Here is a 26,313-nt window from a genome sequence, read left to right on the forward strand (position 1 = left end):
TTTAGTGCTTTATAAATCACTACATGCTATTGATTAGGATAATAATAATAATAATAATAATAATAATAATAATAATAATAATAATAATAATAATAATAATAATAATAATAATAATAATAATAATAATAATAATAATAATAATAATAATAATAATCCATACCTGACTGGATTGCTCGTTAGAGAGACTCTCAGGGATTCTAAGCAGTTGAGAAGTTTCTCCTCTGATATGCCTGATTTTAGTTCATGGACATATTCTTGGGATGACAGAGTGCATTCATGTTTACTGTTTTTCAGGCCCCCCTTAATAGCAGACAAAAAGAAACAAGTTATAACCTTAAAGCACAAGTGATATTTGATGAACACACATTAGAAGAAAAGACTGTTCTCTTATTCCAAGGTGTCATAACAGCAAGCTCTTGCATGTCACCTCAGGTTAGGTGCAGACATACTGCTTCTTTAATTATGATTAAGGAATAGAATAGGACTGTACAGATCATTTCTCACTACATGCTCACTCCTCCACTCCTTCAGTTTAACCTGGATTAAAGGTTATATTTGAATCAACTTTGAATGAACGAATGAATACTTTATTACGGTCAAAGACCAGTAAAACCAAATCAATATAAAATAGATACATAGAATTATACAGTGGTGCCTCGCTTAGCGAGTGCTTCGCTATGCGATGAATTCGCATAGCGAGGGGGTGCGGGCCATCGCTGGAGCGTTCGATTGTCGCAATGCGAGTTTTGCCCATTAGAACCATCGGTATGTGATTGCATTAGTGATCCCAAAAAAGAGATCCCTATGCGAATTTGTCGTTAAACGGTGCGCTCGTTATGCGAGGCACCACTGTACTGTGTCCAGTTCTGGATACTTCAGGAAGGATGCTGACAAATTGGAACAAGTTCAGAGGAGGGCAACAAGGATGATCAGGGGACTGGAAACAAAGCCCTATGAGGAAAGACTGAAAGAACTGGTTATGTTTAGCCTTGAGAAAAGAAGGGTGAGGGGAAATAGGATAGCACTTTTCAAATACAGTGGTGCCTCGCTTAGCGAGTGCTTCGCTATGCGATGAATTCGCATAGCGAGGGGGGCCGGGCCATCACTGGAGCGTTCGCCCCTATAGCGTTTTTTCGCTTTGCGATGATCGCTAAGCAATTCACTTAGCGATTTTCGCAGAACGAAGCGGGGAGAACAGCTGATCGGCGGTTCCAAAATGGCCGCCGGAAAGTCCGCGCCGCATTTTCGCGCCCTGCCCTCGCTTACCGAGGGCGCGAAAATGGCGGCGCTATGGAAAAACATCGCTTAACGGTGAGTTTTAAAGCCATAGGAACAAAGTTCAATGCGTTTCTATGGCTTTTTTATTCCCGTTTAGCGATGTTTTCGCATAGCGAAGGTTAATCCGGAACGGATTAACCTCGCTATGCGAGGCACCACTGTAGTTTGGTAAAGTCAGTCAGGGTAATAAAATTCCATAAAACAACCCCCTTCTTTCCAGTTAATAACATCATATATCTTTAATATAAGTAAAACTTCAGCCATATCCATCGAAAATCACCTACCCAAACATTTGATTACGAATGACCATTGCTGCCGCACAGAATTTGGCCACTTGTCTCATAATATAAGGGGTATTTGGAATCAACTTTGTGATTTTTATTTATAACCTGGATTTATTTTTAAACAGAGATTTAAAAAAGACATTTAAAACGTCTTCAAATCCTGTTTAACAGAAATGCTATACCTCCAGTTGCTAATGCTGAAGGCAATTCACAACTTTTTACCATCATCATGCACAATATGGAAAAAAATAAACCAACATTATGTAAGAGGCATAGATTTTGTTCGTAATACACCAAACAATTAAGGGTCATTAACACCAATTATTTTGAAAAGCTTAATCAAGACTAGTTCTGTTTGGTTTATGGCCTATCAACTGAATATTTGAACATTTTCCAAGTGGCAATGCTTCCATTTTCTGGCTAATGTTTAACTATATTCATCCCATATTGCTAAAGCAAATTAGCAGAAATAAATGCTCTAGGTATGTATTTATTTGTGTCACAGGAAATCTATTAAAAGTAGAACGTTTTATTGCCCACAAGTCAATACCATCAACAGCTTTTACATAATATGCAGGACTTGAAAAATTTTAGAATGTCTCACCAGTCAGTCAAAACTTTCACCAGTCAACATGACTGGACTATAGCCTTGCAATATATGTTTAAACTTAAATTTAAATTTAAACTAGGCACTTTCTACATAACAATGTGTACAAACCCAAAATAAATATACCCCCACACTTGGGTTGCTTTATTACCTGCATGCCTGTGGGGTCATGAAGCTTGTATTTTGAACGCCTTTCTTTTGAATGTCTCCACCAAAAATAAATCTGAAAGCAAAAACGCCCGGCCTCTTAGGGAGCCAGGTCATGTGGTTGAAATTGGGAGCAGGGAATCGCCATATTCTCCAGCGTGGGACTACTCTACATTCTCCTGCAGAGCTATATATCTATGTGCAGCTCAAACTCTCTTCTTGCAAGAAGAGAGCTGTTTTTCCTTTTGCAATGGGAAGGGGGAGGGGAGGACTGCAGGATCAAAGAGAGAGAAAGAGAGAGAGAGAGAATGGACTGAGGGTAAGGAGGGAAGGAGGGAGGGAGCTGTGGCTCCTCAAGCAACGTTTTTTCACTCGTCACAGACGAGTGGATTTTTCAGGCCCTTATGATATGCATATATCAGATATAAAATACAGTTGCTACTGAATAGTAGAATATACTATAGATATGCACAGCTTATGCTACCAACTTATAAATAAGCAACAGTAGGGATACAGTTAAACAACAATACAAAGCAAATAACACGAAGTGAGAAAAGGAGATTTAATGAGTCCAAAACTGATTATAACTGTAATAGAGGATATCCTCAAAAAATCTTGATTTGGCCTAGGTATGTTTAGCTTAACGAAGAGAAGACTGAGGGGAGACATGATAGCAGTCTTCCAATATCTGAAGGGTTGCCACAGGGAAGAGGGCTTTGATTTATTCTCCACTGCACCTGAGGGTAGGACAAGAACCAATGGGTGGAAACTCATCAGAGGGAAATAAGGAGGAATTTCCTGACGGTGAAAACCATTAAGTAGTGGAACAGCTTGCCTCCTGATATTGTGGGTGCCACATCGCTGGAGGTTTTCAAGAAAAGATTGGACAGCCATCTGTCCAGGATGGTATGAGGTCTCCTTCTTGGGCAGGGGGTTAGACTAGAAGACCTCCAAGGTCCCTTCCAACCCTACAACAATTCTGTGATAAGGAAACTAATATTAATAGAAGATTAATCAAATGCCTTAGATATGCCAATTATGTAGCAGTTACAGCAGATAACTTTGATGACTCACAAAGGACACTGGAAGAACTGAAAACTGAATCAGAGAACGTTGGTTGAAAGCAACATGAATAAAAATAAAATAATGTTAAATAAGGATGAAAATAGAAATACTGTCATTAATGGCTACTATATAGAATATGAACAATAATACATTCATCTGGGGCAAGCAATAAAATATGGAAAATCTAATCAGAGAGCAGGAAACAAGGGGTGAGTAAGACTTGTAAGGTCAGCTTTTGATAAACAAGAGAAAATTCTTAAAAAAAACCTTTAAAATTTGTATCAATTTATAATCAATGGCTGAAATCCAGTAGTAAGTTGCAAGTAGAGTAGGCCCATTCAGTCAGGAGTTGGTAAGCCAACTCCTCTGTAAGTTACATTGATTCAGTGATCCTAGTTTAGATGCAACTTACTACTGGACTTCAACAAATATTGTGTTGCCCGCAGTGCTGTAGAAGCCTGGACTCTAACAAAAAAAAACGCAGTGGAAAAGCTCACAAAACCTTCTAGCATAATGGAAAGGAAGGATAGGAACTAAATATCAGACTAACAGATAAATTAAAATTTAGGTTATTTGATAAAAGACAAAAATAATGCAGATAATAGAACAAATAACATAATTAAAATAGAGATGAGTGGTCCACATCATGAGACAATTAGATGGGCTATAGAATAAGGAATTATATCAATGGCAACCTTGGATAAGAAATAATAGTACAAGAAGATAGTAAACTAGATGGACAGATGATTTTAAATGATTAGCAGGACTGGCATGAATTAGAATAGCACAAAACAGATTTGTGGAAGCAAAAAAGGGAGATCTATATCTTACAATGGATTTCAATGGACTAATAAAAAAGACAAAGAGAACAGATGGTTATATTGTAAATAATACTGCCAATTATAAGACATTTATATTTTGAAGTTTTAGAAGAGGTAGCTGTGTTAGTCTGCAAGTGTGTCAGGCAAAATCCAAAGAAAAAAGAACAAGAATTCAAAATAAAAAAAGGCCTTGTGTAACCTATTATATTTTAATGTGAATTTCTGTGGATCAAGTCCACTTCTTCAGAAATGTGGAAAAATAAAATGCAGAGTTCACAAGTAAAACATTCAAAACATTTATTGGTTTAAAGAGTTTGGAGTGTATGGTTATATCTCACATCCAGTAAATTATGACTTATGTTTGATGTTCAATTATACTGTAAATATTCCCACAAGACACAGAAAACAGATAACCAGGAAACAGCAAAAAAAAAAAAAACGGGGAAAGTGGAGATTGCAAACCTCCTAAAGCAAAGTAGATACATTTTGTGTCATTATGTTGATCCTGTATCCATGTTGAATATACTTAGGAAAGTGTCAGGCAGGTAGAATTCTATAGATTGGCATGTCATAGTGAGTATTCATTGGACAAATACTCCTAAGAATTGCCTGTCTCTGGAACACCAACCTATCTAGTGGTTCTTTGACATGTTGGATTACAAACTCAAACCAGCAATCAGACTGTGGTGTGCTTGTAGTCCAAAACATTTTGAGCCGATGTATCAAGAGGAAATTTGGGAAATTTTCAAAAAGAGAGACATGTTAATATGTCTCATCAGTGAAGACAGAGAGAAAGAGAACGAATCTGACATAAGAAATGGCAGTATACAAACCCCAAAAGTTTTATGCAACTAGTCTTTTCAAATTCCATTATAAATATTAATAACTCATACTTTTCTATATCCCATTTAACTCTGATCCCACTTGCACAACTGTTTTCAATGTGCATATACACCCAAGGCTGAATAATGTATTCCAGGAATCTGAGGCACTGGATTCCCATCTTCCCCAATGATTACATTTTCAATGTACAGTAACAGAAGTTGCCATTGGCAGGGAGAACAACTGTTCTTATAGTTTTCTGATATGGAGGCTATGACAACACAACACTCTAACAATACATAATGCAGTAATTTACTTTTGCAAACAAAGTGATATTCCAAACTCTGGTTTGAAACCCTGGTTCCTCATGAATTGTAACTTTTAAAATCATCACTCTGTTTTATCAATCACAAAGCCAAGGGCAATTAGATGAGAGACAACAGGCTGTAGTGATACAGAAATCAACATTCCGATTCAATAACAGTAGCTTTTTGTCCTCATATACTGTAAGTTGTATCAGAGGATGAACCTCCTGTACAATGTAGCTTTTCCATTAGTGCCATACCACAGCAAGCACAATAAGCAGAGATGTGCTTATTGTGCTTGCACACATATGTATTTTATATTTTCATTGATCATAAGGATCTGCTTGATGCAAATATTTAAAGCTAATTACGAAGTACGAAAGCTATCAAACCGTATGAATTTGTGTTAAAAAGGAAACAGCTATTTTCATGAGAATATAACTGCATCATCAGCATTTTCTGATGTTGTCAGTTAAGTCTCTGGTTAGCTTTCGCAAATCTCTAAGATCAATTATTGAAATCAATATACAGTATTCACATATTTGTGTGTTGTGCAAATTGATTTAAAAGTCACTCTTTCAGTTTTACTGAAGTTCTAACCAACAAACCCTCTAATTTTCAGCCTCGCCCAGCTCCACCTCTCTCGTGCATGACTTCACACCTGTGTTTGTGCGCACCTCCACCCCCCATCCCGCATGCACAGGGTTCCGTTGTGGCTGGAATCAAAGGGGTTGAACACAATCGCTGTACAGAGGAGGAAGAAAACTGTGCGGAGGGAGGCAGAGTCACACACATACTTGGATGAAGCCTTGGTTCAAACAGATTACTGTGATGATTTTCATAGTAAAATAACTGAACATGCAAATAACACCTTAAAAGCTATTCCCAAATCTTCTCACAGAACAAGAAACAACTGTTTAACCTTTCAATTCATATAAAGACACTATCTGACAAATTTCTATCTCCAAACCGATTACAAAGTTCGGTAAACCCGGATTACAAAATTGTTGTGATGTGCCATCGAGTTGCAACTAACTTATAGTGACCATAATAGAGCTTTCAAGGTAAGTGGGACAATTAAGGAGTGGTTTTAGCAATACCACATCCCCAGTGAGTTTCCATGGCTAAGCAAAGATTTGAACTCAGGCTTCCTGAGTCCAAGCCCATCATTCTGTTCACTATACCACACTGATGTAGATGTTTACTAATCATCCAAATATAGTGATCAAAATACCTAATTTTCTGTAAAGTTGTTACTTACTATCCATAGAAAGATTTCTGCACCACTACCCAATGTATAAAAATTGTAACTAATGCTGGCACAACTATTTATAACATTGGTTTACAAAACAACATTTAAATATTTAACTAGGAGAAACTTTTCTAAAGACAGTGAAACAAAGGAATGGGCCATGAATATTTCAACCATTTCAGTGGTTTTTGTCTAAAAACCTATACAAGCACTCCCAAAGCTTGACTTTTCAGATGATATATTTGTGCAAGCTAGACAGAATTGTACATCTCAGGGGAGTTCCTTTACCATCCCTTATCCTGTGCAAACTGTGGAAGGAATCTCTCTGGTCTACATGAGCTAAAGCTTAGACAGAATCCCTTTGTATATCTCACAACCTTTCCCCTTTCTAAGGGCTCCAGATAGGGTTCCTCCATCAGCCACAGGACAGTGTCTATAAAGACTCATTTAGGCTTTTGCTAATCTAAATAATTTAATAGGAAGTACAGTTGAAAGCTCATTTTAAAATGGAAGGGTGAACAATTATAAAATAATATTGTTTCTCACTTACCTGGCAGGGGAGAAACAGCTATAATACAATTACAGATAGAGGGAGGAAGAAGTATTTTAACATACCCATCCCTTACCATTTTATCTCACTACTATACTAAATGGACATGGTGGCACTGCGTGTTAAACCGCAGGAGCCTCTGTGCTGCAAGGTCAGAAGATCAGCAGACGTAAGATCGAATCCACATGACTCCAAACAATGGAGTGAGCTCCTGTCGCTTGTCCCAGCTCCTGCCAACCTAGCAGTTTGAAAGTATGTCAAAATGCAAGTAGATAAACAGGTACCACCTCGCTTGGAAGGTAACAGCATTCTGTGTCTAGTCGTGCTGGCCACGAGACAACAAAAACTATCTTCAGATAAACGCTGGCTCTATGGCTTGGGAATGGGGATGAGCACCACGCCCTAGAGTTGGACACGACTAGGCTAAATATCAAGGGGAACCCTTACCTAATACTATACACTGGCCAGTAACCCGTTCCATAGCTCTGTCAGCAGAGTGGGAGTAACATCACCTGCTGAAGAAGACCACCACTCATTTAAGAGTCTCTGTTGTGATTTTTTTTTGTTGTTGTTGCATACACCTTTGCATACAAACCAAATCTAAAACAGAAACTCTGGTGAGATCACTTCTGCCGCACTGGTGTAACTCTGGAACAGGAAGTGAAATATTACATTTACAAAAAGCATTTGGCAAGTTTTGTTTATTTTTCATTGACATGTTCAAAAACTTACTATGTGTAAAAAAAAACTTACACACAGTAATATAATCCAATAAAGGGAGAAACAGAGAAACCCTGCAGCAGAGGTTGCACCATATCAGTCACTGTTTACTACATCATTTTCTGTAATGTTGTATTTTCCTTTGCAGAAAACTCTGTCCAATAGAAATCAGAATTTAGATGTAAAAAGGATGGTAAGCTTTAAGAATTACACTATTTAGTTTCAAAATTGCCCTCAATAACAATGATCATATAGCAAGGGGATGCCAAAAACATATCTGGCTTAACAAGAATAATCAAAACAATCTGCCCTTGCACACAGCTAACTGCATTGCTCTCACTTTCCTCGTCTTTTTGTACAAGCAGAAATGCAAGGCAAGATGCTACAATTAATAATAATTTCCCATTATATGTTGGAGTTACAGTATTTCAACCTCATATAGGTTTGGCTGGGAAGGACCTTTCTGGGCCGGGTAACTGACAATCAATCCAGCAGTAACCAATTGTTCTTTCCCTGCCTCTGATTTCAAGGAGGACCACACATCTCTGCTTAAGTGTCTTTTTCTGTCTCTTAATCTGTTAGTTGTTAGTGCAGTTATGTGAATGTAGTCTACAGGAGTCTACTGGAAACAGGTTCTGAATCTGTTGAGGCTTCATGTTGTAAGCAGTCATTTTGGAAGAGTATGCTATTTTTATCTGTTCAGAAAGGTAAGTAAAACTGAACTTTTTATTCTTTCTCTTACCAATGTCTCAAAGTGAGTTACTGAGACTGTTAAGTGCCAGTTGATGAGACAATAAGGGGTAGTCTAGTCTGGGGAGACATGAAACTAATTCTGCTCTGTAAGTCCTAAACTTCTGCTGCACAGCTTAGAGTTTAGCCAAAACTCTGCAACACTATATGACCCAGTGAACTTGACCATTCGTTTTCCAGCAAGAAAGGGTCCATAGAAATGAAAAGCAACAGACAAGATACTAAAAATACTGCAACAGACATTAAATAACTTTTATTGATTGATTGATTGTATTTATACGCCGCCTATCTAGTCATTTCAACCACTCTATGCGGCTTACAACATAAAGTTGAAGAAAAATTTGTAACAATTAATTAATTAAATCAGTGGTTCTTAACCTTTTTGAAAGAAACGCCCCCTTGAGCCATTGAAGAAGTTATCATCGCCCCCCTCCCCACGGTGATATCTTATTTATTTATTTGTTTGTTTGTTTGTTTGTTTGTTTGTTTGTTTGTTTGTTTGTTTGTTTAAAGACACTTAAATCCAATGACCTCTGAAAACAAAATTCAATTCCAAGAAAATGAAATGCTTCCAAAAAGTAACATTTAATTATTTAGTTGTAAGCGAATTTTAAGACGCAAAAAGAAATATAAAAAGGGCATAAAAACAAACCACAATGCAGGAACTAAAAATTTCAAGACAAAAACTCTGAAACTAAATTAAGATTGGAGGAAAATATATATTCATGCACACTGTAAAAAGGCTGCAGCCATCTTCACAGGTTTAGCTTGCTCCAACGGCCCCCTACTGCCCCCCTTCTGCTCCAGCGCCCCCACACCGCCCCTTTTCGTTCTACTGCCCCCCTGAAAAATGAAATCGCCCCCTGGGGGGCATTATCGCCCACGTTAAGAACCACTGAATTAAATGATTCTGCGATGGGAAAAATACAAAATAAATCAAATAAAGAGAAAAAGAATAAAAAAGGAAAGAGGACAGGAATTAACTGGAAGGACCGGCCTGCCTATACAGCCATGTTTTTAGTTGGTTCTTAAAAGTACCCAGCAAGGGTACAGCACAAATCTCCGGAGGTAGGTTATTCCAGAGGCGAGGAGCCACCACCGAGAAGGCCCGGTTTCTAGTTCTTTCCTTCCGGGCCTCCCTCGGTGTCAGGCTCCTCAGCCTCACCTCCTGGCTCGCGCGGGTGACACGGGTAGAACTAGTTCGGAGTAAGCGTTCCGCCAAGTATCGAGGTCCTAAACCGTTTAGGGCTTTATATGTAAGCATTAACACTTTGAAGTCATTGCGGAAACAGATGGGCAGCCAGTGCAGCATGGCCAGAGTAGGAGAGATATGTTGGTATTTTCTCACTCCAGTAAGGAGTCTGGCCGCCGCATTCTACACCACTTGAAGTTTCCGCATCAGCTTCAAAGGAAGCCCCACGTAGAGTGTGTTACAGTAGTTTAATCTAGAAATTACGAGCGCATGTACTAAGGTAGTGAGCGCCCCCGTGTCTAGGTAAGGTTGCAGCCGGGCAATCCGCCAAAGGTGGAAAAAGGCGGTGCGGACTACCGACACCACCTGCGTTTCCATGGTGAGCATCAGGTCCAAGTGTAGCCCTAGGCTGCGGACCCCACTCTTTGCGGCTAGGGCCACCCCCCCCCCAAACATGAGGGAGTTTACCAAGCCACCATCCACAGGGCCACCCACCCTCAGAACTTCCACCTTGTCCAGGTTCAGCCTCAGCCCGTTCTCCTGTATCCATTGCTGTACGGCCCCCAGGCAGCGCTGGAGGGACAGGATGGCATCACCTGCAGTTGGTGAAAAGGAAATATAGAGCTGGGTGCCATCAGCATATTGATGACACGATACTCCACATCCCCTGATGATCCCACCCAGCGGCCTCATTGGAGCCCCAGCATTGGGGAGATGATCGACCCCTGTGGAACCCCACAATTGAGACTCCATGGGGCCGAAATACTCTCCCCAAGCTGCACTCTCTGGGGTCGGTCCCCCAAGAAGGAACGGAGCCAGGCCAGAGCCAAGCCACCGATACCCAACTCAGAGAGCCTCCCTAGGAGGATACCGTGGTCGACAGTATCGAAGGCCACCAAGATGTCGAGGAGGACCAACAAAGAAATTTTACTGCTGTCGGCCTCCCTAAACAAGTCATCGTACAGGGCGACCAATGCCGTCTCTGTACCGTGATATGGCCTGAAGCCCGACTGAAATGGATCCAGGGCATCTGTTTCATCCAGATGTGCCTGAAGCTGGTCAGCCACCACCCTCTCAACCACTTTGCTCATGAAAGAAACATTGGCGACGGGCCTATAACTGCCAATTTCGTCTGCCGCCAAATTAGATTTCTTTCCTATGGGCCTAATGAATATCTCCTTGAGGGCAGAGGGAAACCTGCCCTCAAGGAAAGAACCATTTATTATTGCAGTGGCCCATTCTGTTGTTATCGGCCTGGCTGCTTTGATTAGCCAGGCCGGGCAAGGGTCCAAGGAGGAGGTGGTGGCTCAACAGCGGTCAAGCACTCTGGCCAAGAATCAGGCGTGACAGGCTGAAAGGAGTCAAGGGTTACCGGGCAAGACGGAGCGCTGGACATCTCTGCTCGACTCACTGTGTTCAAAAAAGGAAAGAGGTCCCGTCGAATGGCCTCCACTTTAGATTTTAAAAAGGCTGCAAACTGGTCAGGTGAAAAACTAGGGGGAGGCCTATCACCTGAACCAGTTCCGGATAGGTCGCGCACTATACAGAATAACTCCGCCTGCTGGTTGGATGCTTCGCTTATCCGGTTAGCAAAGTAAGTTCGACAAGCAGCCTTTACCTTAGACAGCTAAAGGTTAGTTGTGACCCTGACAGCTATCCTATTATAATCCGTCGGGTTCTTCCTCCACCTACACTCTAGTCTTCTCCTATGTCGCTTCAGCGCTCGAAGTTCCTGGTTTTACACTTATGAAGAAGCACTTTTAGAGTTACCAAAGAAATATAGAATTGAGAGATAAAGACTGAAAGTAGACACACAATTTTATTTATGGCCAGGTGCCACCCCATCCGTCATATGATGTTATGGACTCCTTTTATTACTAGGCAACCATCTACTGGTACAACTGTGGGTCCCATCTATGGCAATGAAATCAAAAGACACCACAGATTGCCTCCTAGCTGCATTTGCATTTTTCTTCCAGTCAGGGCCTTCTTTCAGCAACCCCTGGCTGCGCCTCACAAAGTGAGAATACCCTTACTGCCAAGTCCTAGTCAGCAAGACTCAATTTAAATCATATTTTTTTAAATATAAAGACTCATTCTTGCTGGTAGTTATAATCTTTAATATTTGCAACCAGATGAAGATTTCATATTTAGAATAATAATGATAATAATCTGTCAGATTAGTAAAACAGTTTTATCAATTTAATAGGCTAATCACTCACATTTGGAGAACTACTTAAATTGTTTTATTTTACTAAGACAATAACATTATATAGCATACATATTCTTGTATTTGCTTAAGCATCAATGTGCTCATTGTTAGTATACAGATTTGCAGAACAACAATAGGATTAAGGTCTTTTCTTGCACTTTGTTCATTTTATACCCCTTTTACTGTGAAAAAGTGCATATTATCTTAGTTTGGCTAACTTGGGTTAACTGGATTAGTTTACCAAAAATGTAAATATTGCCTGAATATACAGCGGCATGTCACATAACTAAGCTCTATTTCATGCTGAATAACCTTTAAACTATAATGCAATAACTTTTAAACTATAAACAAACAATCTTCAGATAATTTTTCCTCCAAAAGCATTTCATTAAAATAAATTTGATTTAAATTTTAAAAATCCAATGTTGTATTTTTTTTTTAAAAAATGTCATTGATTTTAATCAATCCTGAAAAAAGGAGTATGAAATTGCATATATTCTGTAGTATCAATGAAAATAGCATTTTATTATGGAAAAATTTGCACAACACTTTGTAGGCAAAAATCACTCAGATTTGCTCTGACTGCTATAGTTAATACAGGTCGTAGATGTAACTATAGCTCCTGCTTGTCCTGCATTAAAGGATAAGTTTCAGTTTTTGCAGCATAATGATGTGGACAGGAAACATGGAGAGATGAGAGCTACTATTTATCTGCTAGACCCTTGCCCATCCAAGCTTATAAAAGCTACAAGAGAGGGACTGGTCAGAGGCGTCCAAGGGGTATTCAATTCCTCCTTGCAGCAGGGTAGGATCCCTGCTTGCTTAAAGGAGACAGTACTAAGACCATTATTGAAAATGGAAAATCCTTGGACCCCTCAATATTGAATAATTACTGGCCAGTCCCTAATATCCCATTCTTGGGCAAGATGCTGGAGTGGGTTGTGGCTTCTCAGCTCCAGGGATTCCTAGATGAGATGGATTATCTAGATCCATTTCAATCTGGCTTCAGGCTTGGTTATGGGACAGAGACTGCTTCAGTCACCTGGGTGGATAACCTACACAAGGAATTGGACGGGGGAAGTGTATCCCTGTTGATACTGCTGGACTGATGACCACAGTATCCTTCCAGGCCGTCTCTCTGGGATGGGACTCGGAGGCACTGTTTCACAGTGGCTCCAGTCCTTCCTGGAAGGGAGAACTCAGAAGGTGGTGCTGGGGGAATCTTGTTCGAAACTCTGGCTGTTGGCCTGTGGCGTCCCTCAGAGAGCTGTTTTGTCCCCTATGCTATTAGCATCGACATGAAACCACTGGAAGATGTTTTGGGGTTCAGTGTCACCAGCACAGTTGATGACACCCAACTGTATCTCTCCATCTAAATTCAAGAAAGCTATCTCAGTTCTAAATCATTGTCTAGATCAGTGGTTCTTAACCTTTGTTACTCGGATGTTTTTGAACTGCAACTCCCAGAAACCCCAGCCAGCACAGTTGGTGGTAAAGGCTTCTGGGAGTTGCAGTCCAAAATTCCTGAGTAACCCAAGGTTAAGAACCAGTGGTCTAGAGTCAGCAATGGAGTGGATGACGGCAAATAAACTGAAACTTAATCCAGAGAAAACAGAGGTGTTCCTGGTCAGTCGAAAGGCAGATCAAGGAAAAGGGCTGCTGCCTGTGCTGGATGGGGTTACACTCCCTCTGAAAACACAGGCACATAGCTTGGGGGTATTCCTGGATTCATCTCTGAACCTGGATGCCCAAGTTTTAGCAGTGTCCAGGAGTGCCTTTGCACAGTTAAAACTAGTGTGCCAGCTTGTGTCCATTTCTTGAGCGCTCTGATTTGGCCATGGTGACAAGTGTCCTAGTTACATCTCAGTTGGATTACTCTGGGGATGCCTTTGGAAAGTGTTCAGAAACTCTGAACGGTCCTAAATGCTGCAGCCAGACTATTAACTGGGGCTGGTTCCAGGGAAAATATAACTCCCCGTTACAGCAGCTCCACTGTGGATAAGTGAATAAGTAGAAATTGATCCCTTAGATAAGTGGGTCTTACTGTAATCATAGCTCTATGACAATAGTCTACCCTGTTTCCCCAAAAATAAGACTTAACCTGAAAATAAGCCCTAGTATGATTTTTCAGGATGCTCATAATATAAACCCTACCCCCAAAATAAGCCCTAGTTAAGTGAAACCCCACCTTCCACCATTCTGCAGCAACCAGAAGAAGATGACACAACTGTATTTAAATAAATGTAGATTGTGGTACATGACAAAAAATAAAACATCCCCTAAAAATAAGCCCCAATGCATTTTTGGAGCAAAAATTAAAAGACCCTGTCTTATTTTGGGGGAAACACGGTAGATTTCAATTCTTGAAACACTCAATAATTTGCCAAGATAGAATTACATTCTACATTTCATGTGACCATTTGCCACCCTGATCTCTTATGAAAAAGGGTAGATTATAATTTGAGGTGATGACAACAGAATCACATTTATGTCTAAGAGCTATATAATGGTCCCAAACAATTCAGATATCCATAGATTATGACCAGGCTATAAAGATTACCACAGATCACTAAGAATTACATTCTAGCAAGAACTCTAAGCACTGATCAAGATTTCTCTTCTCTACAAAATTATAGCTCCTAGGTCCTTGGTTAGGAAATATTCCAGCAAGAAATTATTAAATTATCAATTATGTAATCAATAAACCTGAAGAGCCTCATGGTGCAGTGGTCAAACGACTGTACTGCAACCACAACTGTGCTCACAACCTGGGGTTCAAAGCCAGGTAGTCGGCTCAAGGTTGACTCAGCCTTCTATCTTTCCAAGGTTGGTAAAATGAGTATCCAGCTCGCTTTTGGGGGGAGGGGCAATGTGTAGCCTGCATAATAAACTTATAAACTGCCCAGAGAGTGCTTTAAGAGCTATGGGGTAGTATATAAGCAGCACTTTTTTATTTTGATTACAACTCTAGTATTCTGTTATGAAAACACGCTTCTGCATCATGTTTAGATTCTTATTACACTGGTGCCTCGCATTACGAGAGCTCCGTTTTACGACGAAATCGCTTTACGTTGAAGGTTTTCCGATTGCAAAAGCGGTCGCAAAACGATGTTTCCTATGGGGGAATTTCACTTTGCGATGATCGGTTCCCTGCTTCAGGAACCGATTCTCACAAAGCGATGATTTTCGGTCAGCTGATCGGCAGTTTCAAAATGGCCACCGGGTAAAAAACATGGCTCCCCGCTCTTTTCTGGGATGGATTCCTCGCTGCACAGGCAGCAAAAATGGCTGCGCTATGGAGGATCTTCTCTGGATGGTGAGTTTCAAGCCCCCAGGGACGCATTAATCGGGCTTTATTGCATTTCTATGGGCTTTTTAATTTCGCATTACGACGTTTTCGTTCTACAGCGATTTCGCTGGAACGAATTAACGTCGTCATGCGAGGCACCACTGTAATTGGTTTCTCCATTGGCAAAACAAGAAGCAACCCTGTAATTTACCATGCGTGTTCAGATACTACTTTGGTCACCTAACCCCATGAGGCTTTTAACTTTTTATTTCATTATAGATCATCAGGGTCCTCTAAATCATAGTTTCTAATCCAGCAGTCTTTTATGCATATCCACAGTTACACTGAGAAAAAATATCAAATGCAGGGTGTGTGTGTATTTCAAATTCTTGTGGACATAAAAAATTTAGAGAATGCTAGTGTTAGCATGCCATGTAAGAAAGAACAGCAAACATACCTAGAGTATCAAGGACCAGAGCAAGGGGGGGAAGTAGTAAAAGTCACTGGGACTATTCAGACTATGTTCTCAATCACAAGGTGCTCTGGGTTAAAAACATATGAACAACATATGAAGAAACATGCTGGATTACACCTGCTCTAAATTCTGTTCACACACTGGTTAGTCTGTCGTCTATGGGGAGCTTGACAGTAAGTCATCAGTGCTTTGTGAATTCTGTTTCATGTTCTCTACCAACACAGGCATACAGTCTCTGATACTGGAAATGAAATATAGTCCAACCTTTTCCAGGAGGAAAAAATGTCTCAGTGTAAGACTTTCATAGATTCTCTTTCCATAACTTCACTCTTACCATACATCTCACTCATGTAACTCTGCTCTTGTGTTTTAATGAGCACAACAATAAGCTCTTGTTGTTGTTATTACTTTGACTTATATTTTTGTTGTTGTTTAGTCGCTTAGTTTTGCCTGACTCTTCGTGACCCCATGGACCAGAGCACACCAGGCTCTCCTGTCTTCCATTGCCTCCCAGAGTTGGGTCAAATTCATGTTGGATAAGTCTGATCTCCTTGCAGTCCAGGGGATGCTCAAGAGCCTCCTCCAGCACCACAATTCAAAAGCATCAATTCTTCGGCGGTCAGCATTCTTTATGGTCCAGCTCTCACTTCCCTACATCGCTACTGGAAAAGCCATAGCTTTGACTATGCGGATGTCTCTTCTTTTTAAGATGCTGTCTAAGTTTGTCATCGCTTTCCTCCCAAGAAGCAGGCGTCTTTTAATTTCGTGGCTGCTGTCACCATCTGCAGTGATCATGGAGACCAGGGAAGTAAAATCTCACTGCCTCCATATCTTCCCCTTCTATTTGCCAGGAGGTGATGGGGCCAGTGGCCATGATCTTAGCTTTTTTGATGTTGAGCTTCAGACCATTTTTGCACTCTCCTCTTTCACCTTCATTAAGAGGGTCTTTAATTCCTCCTCACTTTCTGCCATCAGAGTGATATCATCTGCATATCTGAGGTTGCTGATATTTCTTTCGGCAATTCCAGTTTGGGATTCCTCCAGTCCAGCCTTTCGCATGATGTATTCTGCATATAAATTAAATAAGCAGGGAAATAATATACATCCTTGTCATATTCCTTTCCCAATTTTGAACCACTCAGTTGTTCCATATCCAGTTCTAGCTGTTGTTTTCTGTCCCACATATAGATTTCTCAGGAGATAGATAAGGTGGTCAGACACTCCCATTTCTTTAAGAACTTGCCATAGTTTCCTGTGGTCCACACAGTCAAAGGCTTCTGCATAGACAATGAAGCAGAAGCAGATGTTTTTCTGGAACTCTCTGGCTTTCTCCATAATCCAGCACATGTTAGCAATTTAGTCTCTATTTCCTCTGCCCTTTCGAACTCCAGCTTGTACTTCTGGGAGTTCTCGGTCCACATACTGCTGAAGCCTACCTTGGAGGATTTTGAGCATAACTTTGCTAGCATGTGAAATGAGTGCAATTGTACAGTAGTTGGCGCATTCTTTGGCACTGCCCTTCTTTGGGATTGGGATGTAGACTGATCTTTTCCAATCCTCTGGCCACTGCTGAGTTTTCCAAACTTGCTAGCACATTGAGTGTAGCACCTTAAATGTGTCATCTTTTAAGATTTTAAATAGTTCAACTGCAATGTCATCACCTCCACTGGCCTTGTTGTTAGCCATTCTTTCTAAAGCCCACTCGACTTCACTCTTCAGGATGTCTGGCTCAAGGTCAACAACCACACTATCTGGGTTGTCCGAGACATCCAGATCTTTCTGGTATAATTCCTCTATCCTTGCCACTTCTTCTTGATGTATAACTAATAGTCAGCTCCTAAAGCTCTTCAGCTCTATATGGTCCCTGACTGCATTTAATGAAGTTAGGCCAGGAATTTTTTTATTTTTTTCAGCCACAGCATCACTAACTGTATCTGTATGTATTTGGTAGTTAATTATATCAGGGACCACATCAAGCATACTAATCCTCTTTGTGTATGTTTAAGCAGTTATACATGCTTGATCAAGGCATTCTGATTTATAGAAAATCTACCAATGTCACCAAAAAGACAGTCAAAAATTAAAAAAAAAATGGTAGATTAAGCTCATTAACTTCAAAAGTCTAAAGTCAATTCACACAACCACTATACTGATTTCAAGCTGAGGACATAATGCCATATTCTGAAATTTTGCATCTTATCAATGGTTTCTTATATTATATGGCACCTCCATCAGTATTCAAGAAGACAGGATAAGAAATTCTGCTTTGGGGAGTTATAATTCACTTGCTTCCCCACCACTACCATCTCATATTACAAATAAGCATGTAGGGGAAAAACTGGAATACCACTCATCAGAAGTGACAGCCAAGTGACTGTAGTGCTGTACACATAATGGTAAAACCTATCAATGGAAGAAGGACTGCTAGCAAAAGACAGCTTGCATCTAACAAGGACTGAGAAGAATGTGTTTGCCCACAGTATGAAGAATTTCATCAAGAGGGCTTTAAACTGAATTGGAAGGGGGAGGGAGATGCAAGCACAGAGTTAAGGGTAGATGAAGCCTTACAAACAATAAGGTAAAGGTAAAGGTTCCCCTTGACAATTTTTGTCCAGTCGTGTTCGACTCTAGGGGGCGGTGCTCATCCCTGTTTCCAAGCCATGGAGTCAGCGTTTTGTCTGAAGACAATCTTCCGTGGTCACATGGCCAGTGCGACTTAGACACAGAACGCTGTTGCCTTCCCACCGAAGTGGTCCCTATTGATCTACTTGCATTTGCATGCTTTTGAACCGCTAGGTTGGCGGGAGCTGGGACAAGCGACGGGCGCTCACTCCGTCGCGTGGATTCGATCTTACGACTGCTTGGTCTTCTGACCCTGCAGCACAGGCTTCTGCGGTTTAGCCCGCAGCACCACCACGTCCCAATACACACAATAAGAGGAATGGACAAAACTTATCAAAAGGGTTAATGTTATTATTAAAAATATTATTAAATAATAATATTAATAATAATAATAATAATAACATTAAAATAATAACCAGAATTATAAACATAACAATCATCATCATCATCATATTCATCATATTCATCATCATATTCATATTCATAAAAATGTACAAAGACAAACAGCCCACAAAAAAAATCAACTCAAAGAAATTTAAATCAGTATAGGAAGAAGAATCTAGCAGTTCTTTCTCAGGAGTATTATGTAGCTAAAAATCAATACAAAACTTTGATTGTCAAGAAAAAGAAACAATCAACTCAGAAACAGTGGAATCTTCTGTTAAACTCTGCACTGAACAAAGATTCCAAGCTATTCTCGGCCTTGGTGTCTGGGGCACTATCTGCCTGCAAGGGAACAGCACTGGAGCATTCCACCATATGTATGGGAAAGGCATTTTACTCAGCTATTCGAGGAGGCCAAACCTACCCAAACGGTCAACATTTCATGGCCAGATTTAAACAAACTGGCATACTGGGATCCAGCCACTGAAAATGAAATAAGGCCATTAATAGCCTGTCTAAAATCTGGGAAGGCACCGGATCCGGATTTTAATTTCAGCAGAGTCCTTTAAGTCTAATGCAGACTGGTGGGGGCCCCTTTTAGCTCAGTTATTTACATTCATTAACAACACCAGGCAAATCCCACATTCGTAGTCAGAGACAATAGTGATACCAATCTATAAGAAGGGGAACAAGAACAAACCCTCAAATTATAGATCAATTAGCCTTCTCTCTATAGTGGGTAAGCTTTATGCCAGATACTTAAATGACAGACTTAGCTCATGGATTGAGTTGGAAAACATTTTAGGGACCGAACAGGCTGGCTTCCAAAAGAACCGCTCCACCTTTGACCATTGTATAGTTTTAAACCATCTTGCAGAGAAATATATGGGGCCCCATGGAAATGGCCTGTTTGCAGCTTTTATAGACTTAAAGTCTGCCTTTGATTCAATTCCAAGAGGAAATTTATGGAAAAAACTTTTGGTGAAAGGATTTGTCCCTGTGGGAAAGAAATTACTGAGACCTTAGCGCACATCATTTTAGAATGTAGCCTATATAGGATTGAACTCATTCAATATCTTGGTTCACTCATGACTAAATGTACTGGTCTAGCTCCCACGAGCTATTTGAAATTTCTGTTGTCTGGAGAGAATCAAATAATTATAGAGTTAGTGGCTAGGTTTTTATTTTCAGCTATAAGAATGCACAATATGCTATAGCAAGATTCTATATTATATTATGTATTTATTTTATCTATTTTACTTTTGTATGACTACACAATAAAACTTACTTACAAAAGACATAATGGCACAGCTCTGCAATGGAGATGGAGAAATGATAACAGAGGACAAAGAAAAGGCAGAGGTGCTCAGTTCCTATTTTAATTCCGTCTTTTCCCATAAAACAGACTATGAACTTCCAAACAAATTGGAAGTGCAAGTGGGGGTGGGTGGGACAGGATTGCAGCTGGAGATAAATAGTCAAGGAATGCCTTACCATCTTGAATGAGCTCAAATCTCCAGGGCCGGATGAACTGCATCCAAGAGCACTGAAGGAACTGGCTGAAGAACTCAAAACTGCTATCCATTTTTTTTAATCATGGGAAATAGGGGAGGGGCCACAGGATTGGAGGAGGGCCAAAAAAAGAGGAACCTGACATCAATCCCAGGCAAAATTCTGGAACAGATCGTAAAGTGGTCATTGCGCAAGCACCTAGAAAACAAAGCAGTAATAACTAGAAGCCAGCATGGATTTGTCAAGAACAAATCCTGCCAAACTAAACTGATCTCATTTATTGATCAGGTCACCTCCCTGATAGACAGATAGAATGCTGCAGATGTATGAGGAAAGGCTGAAAGAATTGGGCATGTTTAGCCTTGAGAAAAGAAGACTGACGGGTGATATGACAGGTAAAGGTTCCCCTTGACATTTAGTCCAACCGTGTCTGACTCTAGGGTGCGGTGCTCATCCCCGTCTCCAAGCCGTAGAGCCAGCATTTGTCCGAAGACAGTTTCTGTGGTCACGTGGCCAGCACGACTAGACACGGAACGCTGTTAGCTTCCCACCATGGTGGTACCTATTCATCTACTCGCATTTACATGCTTTTGAACTGCTAGGTTGGCAGGAGCTGGGACAAGCGATGGGAGCTCAATCCGTTGTGTGGATTCGAACTTATGACTGCTGGTCTTCTGACCTTGCAGCACAGAGGCTTCTGCGGTTTAACCCGCAGCACCACTATGTCCCATGTGATAGCACTTTTCAAATATTTGAAAGGCTGTCATACAGAGGAGGGGCAAGATCTGTTCTCGATCATCCCAGAATGCAGGACAGAGAACAACGGGCTCAAGTTAAAGGAAGCCAGACTTTGGTTGAATATCAGGAAAAACTTCCTAACTGTTAGAGCAGTACATCAGTAGAACCAGTTGCCTCGCAAGTTGGTGAGTGCTCCAACATTGGAGGCATTCAAGAAAAAGATAATCACCTGGCAGATATGCTTTTATTGTATTCCTTGCATTGAGCAGGGGGCTGAACTTGATGGTCTTGTAGGCCCCTTCCAACTTTACTTTTCTTTGATTTCTATGATTCTACATACATAGGTAGAAAGGAGCTCAAGTTAAGATTCAGCTTTACACACTTCTCAAGTACCCTCCTCTCACACACCCATGATGACAAACTTTCACTTCGCTAACTCTCTGGCTTATTATGTTTCAGACAGAAACCACTGTTTAATATGTCTCTAATTAAATTACTCAAAAAACCAACTACAAACCATCAATTGCTTAGTCGGCTTGCTTAGCAGATGACTATGAGCAATCTGTGGCTTTCCAGCTCCAATCATCCTTGTTCGATAATTTTGCTGGCTAAGGCTAATGGGAGTTCCAGTCCCACAGTATTTGGAAGTCATTGTACCCCCACAACTAGAGTATATTTTTGTGGCTCCAACTATATGCCACAAGTTGCCCACCCCCCACTAGAGTTTAAGCATCAATTCCTAATTTCCATGTAACAGCCAAAGTTGTGAGCAACACAAAATCCTATGCTATGTTTTTTTAAAAAAAATACATGCTGTACAATATGCCCTGTTCCTATGAAAGCAGTCCTAAAATATCAGTATATATTTGTACAAGATACTTTCTGTATCTGGTGTCTTTTGAATTTGCTCGGCATTTATTACTGCAAGCATTCAGGAACTAAACCTGCTGGCAACATTACAACTGCCAAAAGTTATGATAAATTTATATCTGAAACTAGAATTTCCCCCAGAAATAAAGGAAAATAACCTTTATATATATTAAACATGTCACAAAAGTGTCTGAAAACCAACTTTTTAAAGTTTTCTATTCAAGTATGATTCTACAAAAAAAAAGACATGCATGAATAAATACTCTACCCTAGAGCTGCCACAATACAATAATGCAGCAGTAAGTTGAAGATAGCAGGAAAAGAGGAAAACTAAATATGTGGTGGATTGACTCCATGCAGGAAGCCACAGTCTGCACGAGCTGAGCAGTGCTGTTTAAGACAGGACATTTTGGAGATCACTCATTCACAGGGTCACCATAATTTAAAGATGACTTGACATCATGTAACAACAAGAAAAACTGCCATCACCCATTCTATTACATTATGGTTATACTCCTATTTTTAAGTGGGCAGTAGTAATTCAAGCCTTTTGGTTCTTTTGAAACCAATATTCCTGAAGTTTGGATTTCAAAATTCCTTTTCAAATACTCGCCACAGTTCTCAGTAGAGAAATCTTTACAAGATCTGTGCTTCCCAATTTCAGCAAATTTATCAGCATTACTTTTGCTACAGACATGATAATAAGAACACTGAATCTGGGTCCTGTACATTTTCTTACAATATTCAGACATAAGGAGTCCAAAGCGTAATTCAGCATTCAATTACAGTGGTGCCTCGCTTAACGAGTGCACTGTATAATGACGAAATCGCATAGCGATTAGGGTTTTGCGATTGCAAATGCGATCGCATACCGATGGCCCCTATGGGCGAAACTCGCATAGCGAAGATCGGTAAGCGTTTTGTTTACCGATCTTCGCTTTGCGACGCCCGACGATCAGCTGTTCGGCGGCTCCAAAACGGCCGCCGGAAGCCCCGAAACGGCCGCGCGCAGTGTTTTCGTGCCCTCCCCTCGCTTACTGAGGGCGCGAAAATGGCTGCCGGCTATGGGAAAACTTCGCTGAACTGTGAGTTTTGAAGCCTATTGGAACGCATTAAACTAAGTTTAATGTGTTCCAATGGCTTTCCCCGTTCTGTACAGCGATGTTTTCATATAGCGAGGATTAATCCGGAACGGATTAACCTCGCTATGCGAGGCACCACTGTACATGATTTTGTTGGTTATCGGTCATGAACTCTGCAAAAATGCACAGATGCTAATTCACCTTTCCAGTGCACTAAGGCTAAACGTTTAAGTACTTTGTAAAATCATCTGAACAAACCAATTAAAAATCTACATCTGAAATTTTACTCAGATTGTTCAACTTAAGTATCCTTGAAAAATTTAAATGTTTACCATAGGTTAATACATGCTTCAGCCTTCGCCTTTAGTTATTGCTTCTGAAGACTTAAGAGTTGCCAGTAAAAATATAAAACATACAACAGTAATCAGTATCAGTAAAAATATAAAACATACAACAGTAATCAGTATTAACATACTAGTGCAAACCTAGTGCAAACCTTCCACATATATACTGTATATGTGTGTGTGTACATGCACACACACACACATATGTATACACACACACACAAACACACACAAACACATACGTATATATGTGGAAGGTGTGATATATATCTGACTCTTAAACATCCTGCTATGCAACAACTTCGTCTTATTTGATAAAACAACCAATGGTGCAGGTGACAATAGTGTCTTCTCTTGGACAACTGATTTTCAATGGCCAGTGTACTGCAGTTGGTATGTGTGAAACTAAGCAAAATATACAGGCACACAACCCCAAGGATCAACCATAATCAGAATTTTTAATAAAACTGGAAGGCCTAAATTCAGTTTAGCCGTAACAGGCATAGTGAAATGAACCGATGCTACATTTGACTAAAATGATACTTTCATTGGGTCTACTTTAGCTGGAACTAAAACTGAATTTAGCCCATAGATTAAATAATGTAACAGACATATCTGGAAGACATACATACATATGTTTTACCCAAACAAGAATTATGGACCATCTTCAAAGAATGGAAAAGCTAACAACATGACTTGTGGATTAGGACTGTGATAGAAGACTGGTCAAAAAGTGTTTAGTCCACATTTAGTCCACAAAAAGTGTTTAGTCCAAAAAGTGTTTAGTCCATGTGTGCAACTATGTTCTACACAATTCTTCCTGTGTAACTACCCTGTTTCCCCGAAAATATGACCTAACCTGAAAATAAGCCCTACTATGATTTTTCAGGCTGCTAGCAATATAAGCCTTACCACCCCCCAAAAAAGCCCCAGTTAAGTGAAACCCCCGATCCACCCTTGGGCAGCAACCAGAAGAAGATGAAATGACTGTATTTGAATAAATGTAGATTGTTGTACATGAAAAACATAAAACGTCCCCTGAAAATAACAGTAGTATTCTATATGAAACTGTTCCTGAATTTAAGAGTCAACGTGAATGTTGGTTCTTCTACAGAATCCAAAAAATGATTAGCTCTATGTCACCCGTGATACTCAAGTCTGTCCCTTCATAAAGCAACCTCCAAACTACATAGACAGCAGAACCAGAATTTCAAAAGAAGTTTCAGAAACATCTATCTAAAATAGTCCAAGTACAGTGGTGCCTCACTTAACGACGTTAATCTGTTCCAGAAAAAATGTCGCTAAGTGATTTAATCGTTAAGCGATTTTTAAAAGCCCATAGAAACGCATTAAAACGTGTTTAATGCATTCCTATGGGCTTCAAAACTAACCTTAAGCGAAGATCCTCCATAGGGGTGGCCATTTTCGGTCCCTCTTAAGTGAGCAAAACAGCAGGGGGGCCATTTTGAAACCCCCGATCAGCTGCTTAAAAGCATTGCAAAAGCGGGAAGGAGCAACGTTCGCATCTGCTCTCCTTGTCCAGGGAGCCATTTCTCCTTCTCTCTCTTTTCTCTCCCGCCCGGCTGCCTGAGCCCGCCACTGCTTTCCACAACCAAGTGTGTGTTTGCGCGCGCACGTGTGTGAGGACGCTCCCCTTCCCCTCGCCCCAATGGAGCCCAAGGCCGGACGGCTGGGATTGGCCGCCCAGGGCCCCAAGCTCCACCTGCTTGAGCCTGGCTTGGAAGAGAGCGAGAGAGCAAGAAGGAAGGGAAGGGAAAAAAAGACAGAAGGCAGGGGAGGCGAGGAGAAAAAAAAAGGAGAAAAGAGTGGGCGCTCCCTGTGCTGCCTAATCTGGAGCAGCAGCAGCAGGAGCCTGCTGGTCTGAGGAGTCAGCCCCGTAGCCCTCTCTGCTCCTTGGGCGCAAGGCAAGGCAGGCGGGTGTGTGTGTGGCGGAAGGCAGTGCTTCTTTCCCCACCGCAGAGCAAAACTGCCATTTGGAGGGCGGGGGACGGAGGCGGCTGTATGGGGGGTTTGGGGTGGAGAGTCTTTGACACACATCCTGGCTTGGAGAGGCAAGAGGTGGACGTGTGGGTGTCCTGATGGCCCAAGTGGCCGTAGAAGCGCTCCTTGCGAGGAGGGGGGAAGACGGACTCCAGGCTAGAAGGCGAAAGGGGGAAGCCGGCAGAGGAGAGAACGGCCAGTGGTGGTGGTGGGGACTCCCAATGGAGGGTGGGCTTCCACGGGATCCCTTGGCCGGGATGAGAGGCTCCCCCTTAGCCCGCCGCTGCTCTGCTCTCCTCCGGGTGGATCCTCCCACCTCCTCCTGGACGTGCAAGGGTCGCTTTGCCATGATTGCAAAGCGATTTATCCCCATAGGGGCCATCGCTAACCGATCGCTCTGGCAATGGCCAAAACCCCGTCGCTAAGCGATTTCATCAAACGGAGTGATTGGTAAGCGAGGCACCACTGTACATGCAATGAATAGCTTCAATTGAGCCACTTTAGTACTTTTAAAATGTATTTTTAAAAGTGTTCTCCAGATCCTGCCTCATCTTCCGAGCAATATCACTGATTTATTTCTAAACTAAACAGGGTTCACTGTTGTTAACAGTCCACAGAAACCTGAGTGCATTTGCATTTGTTTTAAGGGTCTTAGTCGTTTGGCAGTCATTTTCTCCTGAATGCTTCTATATAATATACTTAGACATTAGTGAAATGTTATTATAATCTGTTGGGTTACTACATGTTGAAATAAACATAGGGTACATTTACAGATGTTAAAAATTCATGTTAATAGACTCCACCATTTCATTTGAAACATCTACGTGCTCCCTTATGGAACTTTAGTATCAGCAATTCTATTAACAAAGATGTGGATGTACTGAAGAAAACATTGGGCATCATATATCCAATTTAATAATGGTTTTTACTGGAAAAAAACAAACTGGTTTTACTGGAAAAAAACAAACTAAAATATAAAATTTTCCAGTTC

At 40.9% G+C, this 26,313-nt stretch overlaps 1 protein-coding gene across 5 annotated transcripts in view; it reads right to left on the reverse strand.

The window, feature by feature from the left end:
* The window catches only part of DIAPH2 (diaphanous related formin 2), a 420,545-nt gene that overhangs the window by 354,555 nt on the left and 39,677 nt on the right, over window positions 1-26,313 (reverse strand). For all 5 annotated transcript variants that reach the window (XM_078380631.1, XM_072981023.2, XM_072981022.2 and 2 more), the window contains one exon: window positions 161-300. In XM_078380631.1, coding sequence (XP_078236757.1) covers window positions 161-300 — 140 coding nt within the window. The remainder of the gene's footprint in view (window positions 1-160; window positions 301-26,313) is intronic.

Source organism: Pogona vitticeps, chromosome 11 (genome assembly GCF_051106095.1).
Source record: "Pogona vitticeps strain Pit_001003342236 chromosome 11, PviZW2.1, whole genome shotgun sequence".
NCBI lineage: Eukaryota > Metazoa > Chordata > Lepidosauria > Squamata > Agamidae > Pogona > Pogona vitticeps.